Consider the following 12,129-nt stretch of genomic DNA (forward strand, 5'->3'; position numbering starts at 1 on the left):
TTGTCAACATATGAGGCTCACACCACACAAAAAATAAACTTTTTTAAAAATGGTCAAGCTACCATGTTGTATGACTTGATATGGATTGGCCCCATAGTAACCTGAAACTTATATGCCAACAATCAAATATTAAAATATGTTACATAACTGAATGAGTTGGTGTTTTAAGTCCACTTTATGCACAGTAAGGCTAATCGGGACTGGACCTACAGTTTAAAGTGGGATCCGAACCACTGTGTGCCTCCACCAGGTATCGAACCCGGGACCCCTTGATTACAAGGCGACAACGACATAACTGAATGAAATGGCACTTTTTGCTGCCTTTGTTAATAAGGCTTCCAAAAACCATAACAGAAAATTTAGTTTCACCAACTGGGGATGTTGTCTCATTACTTGGAATTGGCGCAGAAGGATTACACCGTAAATGTACACCATGCATTGTGATGATTACGAACCATTTATATCTTGAAACTGGAAATATATTACAAATGTTCTCCATCTATCAGAATGCACTAATTACTTGTATCTAATCAATCCTTGTAACCCACATATCGTAGCACAAAAAAACACCCCACGAGAGCAGACAGACAACTTTTCTTACATCTAACTTATATTCTCTTTCTACTTCTTCCTTTTCATCGTCCTCTTCTTCTTTTTGTGCTCTTCCTCTTCTGCTACTGTTTTTGTTCTTTTTTCAGCTATCATAATCTTACCTAACATTATTGTTACATTCAGAACATCTGGGTAAATATGTATGCCATCTGCAGTCTAATATTGTCGAAGCAAACACAAGGCATACATATACTCCTTCTGCACTTGAACAGCACACTGCGGCTGGTATATACATACACACCATCCACACTTAAGGGGTTAAATACCGATTTCAAAGGGATATTTCAGTTTTATCACAGTAAGTACCTATGATTTTATTGATTTTATGTAGGTGCGTGTATAATTCACAGTTCTTGTTGTTGCAGATTAAATCGATATTACTGCAACTTGGTTCTGAAAAGGAGAGACATGCTGTGTTAAAGTTTTCTGTATCTGGAAATGATTCCTCCTTTGCAGATAATGTTTCCGCCATGCTCAACCACTTCAGGTATGTGTGCTATTTTCAGTTTCAATGACATGTACTCAGTAACTCAAAAAAGATCATGTTTTGGTATCTCTTGCACTGCAAAGGTGAGAATGGATTTTCATGGAATGGATTACAGGAGAGAACAAATTATACATAACACTGATGCATCCACTCAAACTTAAAACTTTCTGGGCAAGATCATTTGTCAAGCATTCAACTTACTTGGCTACTACACAAGGAAAAACGTTTCTCACTTCATAAAGTGATTTTAAATCTTTTACTAATAGTCAGAAAGTTTGTTTAAGTCCTCTTTATGCACAAGTAGGTTAATTGTGACTGGACGTACAGTTTATAGTGGGACCAAAGTCACTATGTGCCCACAGATGGAACCCTGTGGTTATAAGGTAATATTACCAACAGCCATCTTTATTCTGAGCAAATTAACAAATGCATTGTTTTCTTGAGTGAAGCATCAGGGCATGTACCAGTCTGAAAAGGAAAGTCTGGGAATTTTCTTTTTCGGGAAATTCAGGTAAATTTACTCTTTTCCTAGAAGAATTAATGTTTTTTGTTACAGTGTAGTGAAAGTAAGTTTTTGATATAAAGAAAATAGAAAAAGCAAGAGATTTTAAGTTTATTGTGGACAAACTATACATCAGTTTGATAATCTGAGTAACTGGTTGTTACAATAGAAATTGTTTTATTAAATGTTCTATGAGAAGAGTCATATTTCGAACTTGCTACATGTTGTTTCATGGAGCAATCCACTTCAATAAGTGGCTATTAGTATTTACTGCTCTCTTGTTGAATTTTTTTTGAGAGAATGTTTTGTAGATGGTTATCTGAAGAAATATATTACTACATTTTACTATAATTATATATTATTTGTACTATAATTGTTTTGAATTCATATATGATATATTTATTTGCTAATCATTCGTCAATACACGTGAAGTATTACATGAATCTTCCTCCCTCTACCCAACAGTCGATTACTGTTCAATTTCTCCTCGCATAATAACTGGAGTGAATACTTTTATACTCGGTTCAGTGGGATTGTAAATATGAGTGTTCAGCTAAAATATGGGGACCACAGACATGTACACGTGCTGCTCGCATGATATGGTCTCGAACATTTTGGTTGTTGGACTGGAAAACCTTGAAAAGTCTGGGAATTTTGTTTGTATGAAATTGTAGATTGGGGACTTGGTCGCAGTGCTATCACATAGTGGAAGGCCCACTGTAGACGATAGCATTTTTCTTAGCATTGATGTCATGACCAAAATACTACCATGTAAACTGAAAAGTTCGATAACTATTCAACCGAGGGGAATAACATTTCCCATTAAAAGGTATTAAGTACAAATCAATGGTGCTGCTTAAATACATACTTTATTGCATTTACTGAACACATATGAAAGATATTTTAGTTGTTTCAATTGTAAACACCGTGAACTCACCATAGATGGTGTACCTCGACACATCTTTCATGCTGTGTATATTATACATTGCAATCGCAAAAGCTTACCGAAATTGTACATGAAATGCTTCCCTGTAAAGTACTATTTGCTATAAAATGTTTGCAAGCATTTACGTAGCATTTACGCTATCAAAAATGTTAAAGGAGAAGCTAAAGTGGGCCTAAGATGAGAATGCTTGTGAACTGAAGCTGTCGTGTCATGGTGTATTTTCCCTGTGATGTACAGTTATCATAATTGATCATTTGTGCAGTTGTCTTTCCTGTTGTTGCTATTGTGGTACAAAATGTAACTGAATAGCGAAGCCAGCTGACCATGAAATCATGAGGAAAGAAAGAAAGAATTAGTCTGAGTGCTGTCATCACAGAATTTTACAACTATTTCTGACCCAAGCCAGCTTGGTTGTCAACCACTTACTATCCGTGACAAAAATTTTGAGCCCTCGGTTTACGCGCTTGTAAAATTGTACTCCATGGGAGGAAAAAATTCAAATATACCTCATTGGAAAGCTTCAAGTATCTACTTTTTAATAAGCGTTATCTCAAAATTAATCTTAACTTTGTTATGTTACTATAATAAAAACATCACTGAAAAGTGTAGTTATCTTCCAATTTTCACAAATGGGGAACTTAACACCATAAAGTTCAAAATCGACTGTACATATAATTTTAAGATTTTGTGTACTTAAAGTTTGATTATTTCTGCACCTCTGTGGAAAAAATCAAATGCATATTTGTAATAGATGTTTCATAAATTGGCGTTTTAGGGAAATGTGCAAACTTGAAATGCATAATTACAAATTCAATGAAATTGCAAAAAACTGTTGATATAACACATATGATCAAATTCCAGAAGTTTGGCGTGTGTACCTCAAATATAGTTCCAGATATTTATTATTCTTTCGCACTCCTAATATGGTAAACGGGTGCATGACGAATCCCCGGGTGCGGCCAGTCTCAGACTCCCCAGGCTGCAGGCGACTTCCACAGGGTTGCCGTTTCGCTGCACTTCGCTTCGAGAATCGCGCAACTGCGTTCCGTATTGTCGCAGCATGAAATAATGAATGAAATATTTCTCACATTGCAAATGGAGTACTGCTGGGTTTTTTTTTTTTTTGGGGGGGGGTGTATTTCTTCTATCTGTTAACTTCATATGAACGTTGTCTTTTTCGAAACCCGGTGGAAGTACATAGTGGTTCGGATCCAGTCCCAATTAGCCTACCTGTGCATAAAGTGAACTTAAAGAAAGAGAAAACAACTCCACTCAGCTTTATATGAACGTAATTTTCCCAGTATTATTTTATGTCGTACATTTAAACAGATATATTGAGTGCAACGATGTTCGATGAGAGATCCAGTCTTCTCTTTATACAATAATAACGCACCTGCTGTGTACAGCGATTTCATAAGCAAGGGAAACAGAGCGAGGTGCGTATAAGGAGTAGCAACATAGGCGCCGACTCCATGGGGCTTGGGGGCGCTCAAGCCCCCCCCCCCCCCCAATGTTAACGATGTGGGGACAGAGCCCCCAAATAATTTTGCTTAAGAGGATCTGATGTATTATTTTGCTTCTCTTGTAAAGTTTACTCTGAATTGTGCCACATGAACTTAACTTTAAATACACATTTGAAATGTTCTACACCATCAACTTTGGAGGGGGGGCTCAGACCACTAAACCATCAATTTTGGGAGGGCTATGACCAGAAACAGCAAAACACATGACTTATTACTATATACTAATTATGTAATTATGAGTATTGTTAAAATTTTTACTAAAAGAGTTTCAAAAGACTATGTGCATGAACTAGGGTAGTGTATGGGATGTTCAGGTTACAAATGGCTCTCACATGACATTCAGAACGAAATCATTGATATATGAGGGAGATCTGTTTTGCGCTCTGTGGTAGCAGATATTAAAAGTCGGGAATATTTTGCTATTATGGTTGACGAAACTTGTGACATATCCATCCGTGGACAATTAATATTCTACATTCGAACTGTGAATAAAAATTTTGATATTTTTAAGGAATTCATGGGCTTTTATGAAATTCCAAACACTGAGGGCAAAACTTAAAAATGGGAGAGAGTGAGTCATTCATTAATTTATTTCAGTGATCAGAGCCCCCCTAATAATTTTGACAAGTCAGCACCCCTGGATAGCAACACATAAAAATTATATTTAAAAAATTGTGCATTTGAAGCCTTCACGCTAACTAACATTTTAAAATATATTTCGATCAAAAACACATGTAAATTGTGTTTAATCTCTCAAAATTCACTTAAGCACTGTATGGAGTAGTGGTGGTGGTTTCAGCATTTAACGTGTTGCTATACATTCCACCTGAAATATTGCTTTTATATTTTGGTCTCTTACACAACTGCAACTGTTGTAATAAGCAAGGAGTTGTGGGTTCATTTAGAGAGACAGAAGGATTAAAAACTAATAAATTTTCAATAAATATAATGAGTGAAAGGTAAAAGTATAAAATGCTGTTCATAATGAATTCTGTTGAACTGGATATTTAAAATACAAGTCGTGTATCTTTCTTCTCACCACATCTTGCAAAAACTCGCCCAATAAAATATTGGGTCGATGCAAATTTTTGTTGTTCCCTTCCTCTTTACATACCTTTTTCACTGTGCTGACATAACTCCCAAACACTCCGCTGTGCATTTGACACCTTGGCTTATGTCGTGAGATGCGCCCATTCGTTTCTCCTGGTAGAAATATCTCTTGGCATTGACTATCATTTCTTTTGCACCACTATGATATTACCATCTTGCCATTATCATGCAACAAAAAAAATGACTTCACAGAATCGCTATCACTCAATACTGTGCGTACAAACAAACACATGAACTTGTGAGAGACCGACTGCCTGGTCAGAATGCACATAAGAATTATTATGGCTATGTGGGTGTTCAGGCAATATTCATGGCAGGAATGTAAACACAGAAGTGACAAAAAAAAACTTTCGGCATCTCTACAATGCTTTTTTTTGCACAACACATTGTTTCGGCTCATTTCCCGTGTCAAAGCTGCTTGGACGCGGAGTTTAAAGGGCAATGGAAATGCTTGGCAACAAAGCTCACTTGCACTACATGCGTTCATAGCAACGATGTGCATCGCGCGGGAACCGGTTGCCAAGAAAAACAATTCGCTCTGTTGTTTTCAATTCGCACAGTGTGAAAGAATGAGATATGAAAATTTGATTTTTATTCCACGGCCATCATTTTGATATGCATTTCATGACCATTGCACTGACCATTTCCAAGATTGCAACATCATAATTAATCATTAATTGTGGCTGTTGTACAGCTGATAGTACCATTATATTTGGCTGAGATATTTCCACAAAACCAAGCTTCAATCACAAAAAGAATCATATTTTTACGACTGTTTTACACGAAGCTACACACAATTGAATTCGACTAATTGCTACACTTTTTCAAACATTTTTGTCTGAATAGAAACAAGACAGTTAAAATCACTTTGTCTTGCTTTTGTCTAAAAGCAGACACTTGTAGCTTTCCAATGAGGTATATTTGACTTTTTTCCTCCCATGGAGTACAATTTTACAAGCATGCAAATCGAGGGCTCAATATTTTTGTCACGGATAGTAGGTTAACTTTCAATCTTGCCACCGAAGTTTTTGGGTTCAAATAGCAATGTGCTGTGTGACTCTCCCTTCATCAATTTTACCATCATGTCATCACTCATCCTCATCATGCAATTTGTTAAGCAGCGTACAAATATAATTTTTGATCAAAGTTATTTGATTGGTGAATGTAGTACCTTGAAAGATGAACTCCTTTAACTCTCAGTAGTTAAAATGTTAAAGAAATTTACCTACGTATTTTCATTACAGTTTCAAACTGAAATAGCTATGTGAAAGTTAATGTTATTCACACACATATTGTGTGTTTGTTTCTTCCAGGCGACCACCAGTTGAAAATGGAATAGACTTTGAAAACATCAAGCAAATTACCACAACAGAGATAACTCCCCGAAATTCCAAACTGATCATCGAAGTCTTTCATGATTCTCCAGCATTAGTCGGTGAATGGTATCCAATCACATTGTCCGTCACTAACAATGAAGACATGGATGTTGCTGGAATTGTGTTGGATATCAACCTTGGAGTTGGCGAAGATCCAAGTGTGGAACAGTCAAGTGAGTGTTGTGTTTTCAGTTTAAAGGTAAAAGTACTAACAATATACATAAAAGAACAAACTAAGTTCTGATGCCATCCTAAGGTTTTCTATGAGCCACTACAGGCAAATACTGGCTTTGACTTCGTTCCTTTTCTTTCCATTGGCTATTCACTTCACCATCTCAACCTAATGACACAAATAAGCAATGTTAATTAAAATCTCTCTGATTGATTTTACTACAGTATTCATACAGTTTTCTGTAGTATTATCATCCAAAGCACATAAATGTTTCTTTTGTTCCTGTTGCAAATTTAGTAACTTCAGGTACTTTTTAAAATAAATATTTTAGTGGACGTATTATTACATATTTTGCACACATTCCGTACAGGTTCATTTTTTTTAGGATATAATTATCAGTGGCTAATACAATTGTTCTTATTCTTATGAACTAATTAATTCAATATCAATTGATTTCTACAGCTCAGCTGTGTACCACATTGGATCAAGATCCAAGTTCTCTGAATATGAAGGCCTTAGAAGTACAAGTAGGTGATTTGAGGAAGAAAATAAAAACCGAGAATACATTCTATTTGAGGGCACATTCTACAGGAAACAGGATTCTAGTCATAAAGGTAAGCAGCCTATCCACTCAGAATTACCATTGTGCAATGTCATTTGCTTCTTTTTCTTTAATTTTTCCTTGCATTTTTTTTACCTCTTGTTTCAAATCACTATGTCATTCATTTTTTAACTTCGGAAGCTGGAACAGTGTGTTTAGGGATGGGACAGACTAATTGATACACTATCGACATCAGCTTGTAAGAATGTATTGGTTTGTTGGTATTTTTTCTGGTCCTGTATTTCTGAAAATAGCCTATAACTTGGAACATTTTTTTTTTTTAAATTGACTATGCCTGATTTTTATAAAGTAAAGGAAAGATGGACCAATGTCAAATAGATGTCAATACATTTATAAAATTTACTGATAACTGATATTTTACTGATCCTTGCAACGTGAATGCTTCAGAACGTCCTTAATTAATGTACGTAAGTAGGTTATTGTTTTATATTTGAATGTCTGATGAAGGGAGCGTGTGTTCTCCTGAAATGTCACAATGAAAAACTGTATTTTTATGCTTGTAATAACCGTAGACTACAAGAGAAATAATTCTGCAATGCAAGCAACGCATACATACAAGAAGAAAGAAAAAAAATAATAACATATTTACTTTACAAAACCATGCACTTATGTGTTTATATTCATAAAATTATAAAATGGTGGAATTTTGCAGTAAATTACAGACCTGTTTTATAGTTTATATCGAATCAGTAAAATTATTGGTAATTTTACCTGTAAATCTATACAACTATATACCTGTAACTGCTAATGCTATTCATATCTTGCGCTTGTGCGAATTACTCACTTAGTAGAATATTAAGTATTTAAAAATTATTTAAAAATACCAAAATATAGTTTAGTATGAGGATGTACGGTATGCCAAACTACATTTCGGGAGTCAGTCGATCCCTTCCTTAGGTTATCTCCTTGGGTAGCAAAATTGCTTCATAGCCGTGTCAATAGAAGTAAAACAAGGAGTAAGGTGATAGGTGTTACTATGGTTACCATAATTAAATAATTTTTTTAATACTTAATATTCTGCTAGTACAGTACAAAGAACTCCATTTTACCTCTACTAAACACACAGGGTCTTTTTCTAAGGCCAAATCCTTAGCAGTTACCTAATTGCATACATTAATTAACAAAATTAATAAACCATTCAGGTTCATCATAGGTAAAGCCATCCTCCATTCATTACATAGGAAGTAGGACCCTAAAAATTCTCTCAGTCTTCGCTATACAGGAGTTGATGCGAACAGCACCATGCTCTGGTTGCCTTTACCAACAGATTTGCCTCAGGTACCCATCTATTACAGATTGTGTGAGCCTAAGAGCTCCTTTTCGGAGAGACAGTATCAGAAAAATTCGGACATTAAATCACCCACTGCAGGAATCAAACCAAAGTTGCAGCTCGGTTTTATATTGAATTGGTAGAATATCATTCACCAGTAATTGTAACCATTATATCAGTAATTCATCCGTATTCAAAAGTTTTATCCTGATCACGAAACCTTCAAGGGAACATTTGATCTCTGTAATAATTTACTTAATCCGTGGCATTCATTAACCCAAAGTGTATTTGTTAATAGCGATGTACTGTGTACGGATGATAAAAAATGAAATACACAAAGAAAGATCATAAATCGGAAAAAAAAGGGAAAATAAAGTCAGAGGTGTTCAGCGGCATTTGTATTGTTTTCTTTTCGTAGGCCAGTTATAATGTTCCACAAGCAGTGAATGGCAGCTGCTTTGCGGAGACTTCCCTCACTTTGTCGGTGCAGAAGCCATTTGATATCACAGCCAAGTTCTTCTCCATGAAGTTCGAGCCCATCAACAAAACATTTGTCCAGGAGCCTTTCATTTTGATGCCGCAAGTTAGTTGTTTGTCACCCCTGCCAATCATCATTGAATCTTCAAACTTGGATCTGGTATGTATAAATACTGATGAATCCCTTAAAGTAAGTGGAACCCCAAATTTACCATTTCCTTGCTTTTAAAATTCAATTTTCATGGTCCCAATAGACTAAAAATCTTCTTTTGCCCTTGTTCCCTGAAAAACAAAATCAAGTTTCCACTGTATTATGAAATTAGAAATTTCAGCCCTTCAAAAATTCTCATGAAATTATGTTTGTAAGAATATTTTTGGTGGCTAGTTGTTAGTGTGTTTTGAAAAACTGAAACATTGGCATGTTTATTATAATTAACCACTTATTTTAAGGATATTCCGTATCAAATATATATTCTGAATCTCAATTTTTGAAATGAAATGCTGTAACTTTAATCTTGTGAGTCAACAATCTAGACTTGTGATTTGGATAAAAATTCAAGTATCATACGTAATTAAGTTAGAAGGTATTTACATATTGTTTGTTTATTTTAACTTTTTGCTTTACTTTTGTTTTGTATTGTGTCCCACCCATGACACCAAGAAACAATTACAACCTTAGTGACAATGAAGTTCGACCAGTCACAAATATAGGAGTGCGTTGTGAAAGAAGGAGAACGCATGCATATGCTGAACATATTTTATTCAGCAGGCTACATGGAACAAAGGAAAACATAAATTTCCACTGCAACGCAGCAATGTATGGTGTCCACACAAAATAAAACATTTTCGTAAATCTACACGTGACATTGAAGTTCGACCACTGTTAGAGGGGATCCTGTTTACCATGGTGTGACGCCGCCCCGTCGGCGAATAACTGTGGCAATGCGTCGGGGCATGCTGCGGACGAGTCATTCAAGGTATTCCACATCAATGCGGTGCCATTCCTCCTGCAGGCAGGCGATAAGAGCATTCACTGTCGTGGGTACCCTCTGTTGCACACGTCGCTTAAGAACACGCCACACATTTTCAATGGGCGAGAGGTCGGGACTCGATGGTGGCCATGGCAGAGTTCGCACGCGATGGCGAGTCAACCATTCTCTTGTCAGCCACGCTGTATGAGACCTGGCATTGTCGTGTTGAAAGATGAGACGCTGCCTGTGGAACAGGTGCCTTCGCACTGGGGGAAGATGCCGCTCCAGTATGCGTGTATAGGCGTGTGCATTCACAATGCCCTCACAGACGTGCAGTGGGCCAACCCCAAATGCCGTCATGCATCCCCATACCATCACTGACGCAGGTTTCTGTACCCGAAGTGCATAACATTTTGCTTCATTCTGTTCCTCCTTCTGACAAATGACTGTTTTGCGTATTTTCCCATACACAACATTGAAAATGGATTCGTCCGTCCACAAAACCCTGTTCCACTGCCGAAATATCCATCCCCGGTACATTCGTGCCCACCGTAGTCAATTGCCTTTGTTTAACATGGAAAGGAAGGGTTTACGTTTCACCTTGTACACTCGGTAACCTCATCGCTGTAGGTAACGGCGAATGGTTCTGGTTGACACTTCAATGTGAAAGCGTTCTCGAGTCCACAGTCGTAATTCGGCCACAGAAACATGATTGTTGGTCTGGATATAGCGCCTAAATATCCGTAGGTCACGCACGCTCAGCAGGCGTTTTCGACCGGGGGCCTTACCTGGCTCTGTAGTACCCGTATTTTGGTGGTGTTTGACGATGCAATGGACGGTTGACTTGGGTAAGTTCAGTTGGCGCCCTATTTCCCGTTCACTGAGTCCATCCCGTTGCAACTCCACCACTCTTCTCCTCACGGTGTTGTCAATAGGTTTGCCCCTGGCCATGGTGATGATGCACTGCAGTTCCTCGGTGCACAGCATGCACTTATATACGGCGGACTCCCTTATCGTGTCCGTGACGTCATGCTTCCGTGGAATGCGCCACTATCTGGAATTTTCCGTATGGGTCTGGTGCCTGGTCGAAGTTCAATGTCACGCTTATAGTTCCCCGTTTTCGTTCTTTACGTGACCTTGGGTGCAACATGCTGGGATCACGATTCTTGCCTGCTCACACGCCTCCTCTTACACACATGCGTCACTTCTGCGGGTCACCCATTCCACCGCCTATGCCTCTGCATTTAATCATGTATTCCTTTCTGGTCGAACTTCATTGTCACCAAGGTTGTAATTTATCCTTTTAACTGTACATTTCCCCTTCAACGCCACTAGAATATTCAAAGGTCAATTAATTACCTTCGCTCTTTGTCTTGCTAGTCAGAAAGCAAAATAAATTTCTTACTAAGGAGGCGGTGTTTTTTCTGTACAACCCACGACACAAAAAAAATGTTCACATATAGCTATAAATCTGGAAAAGTATTTTGAAGCTAGTTATGTTTATTGAACAGTGTTCACTTTCATAATTCATTGCACAGAAACTAAGAAAAATGTTGCTTAACTATCAGTAGAATAGTTACTTTAATGTCAAAAATATAGTCTGGGTTCCCCACCTGTGACAATGGAAGGCCTCATAGGGACCTGCATTTTTCAGTTCAAATAACACCGAAAGACATTAATTGTTGCCAAATTACAGTTATTTGTAAATTTCACCATATTTTACTCATATTCATAAAAAAACACATAATCTTATTTTTTTATTATTATTATTAATATTTTGTGAGTTTAAGGTGTTTGATAGTATTCTTTCAAGAAGAAAGTACAAATTTTAAGCAGTGGCCTTGTATTCTTCCATGCTGCCTGAAAGACAATCATCAAAGATAAAGGCAATAAATTAAAGCTGAGCTGATTCCACTTTGAACTGATACCAATTCCCACCGATACCGTAAAAAAAAGTAAAGTGCTCCCCAGTGCTTTGCACCATGCCATTGGTGTGGAGTTAGGACCCCCGCACTTTTGATCATGGCCAAAGGTGTGGGTGATGTGATCAGCACCATGCCC

General features: G+C 37.2%; 1 protein-coding gene across 2 annotated transcripts in view; it reads left to right on the plus strand.

The window, feature by feature from the left end:
• The window catches only part of gry (trafficking protein particle complex subunit 11 gry), a 70,115-nt gene that overhangs the window by 49,722 nt on the left and 8,264 nt on the right, over positions 1–12,129 (plus strand). For both annotated transcript variants that reach the window (XM_083128393.1, XM_083128394.1), the window contains exons 14-17: positions 978–1,099; positions 6,494–6,729; positions 7,191–7,342; positions 9,039–9,257. In XM_083128393.1, coding sequence (XP_082984519.1) covers positions 978–1,099; positions 6,494–6,729; positions 7,191–7,342; positions 9,039–9,257 — 729 coding nt within the window. The remainder of the gene's footprint in view (positions 1–977; positions 1,100–6,493; positions 6,730–7,190; positions 7,343–9,038; positions 9,258–12,129) is intronic.

This window comes from Lepisma saccharinum, chromosome 9 (assembly GCF_977018435.1).
Source record: "Lepisma saccharinum chromosome 9, izLepSacc3.1, whole genome shotgun sequence".
NCBI classification, from domain to species: domain Eukaryota; kingdom Metazoa; phylum Arthropoda; class Insecta; order Zygentoma; family Lepismatidae; genus Lepisma; species Lepisma saccharinum.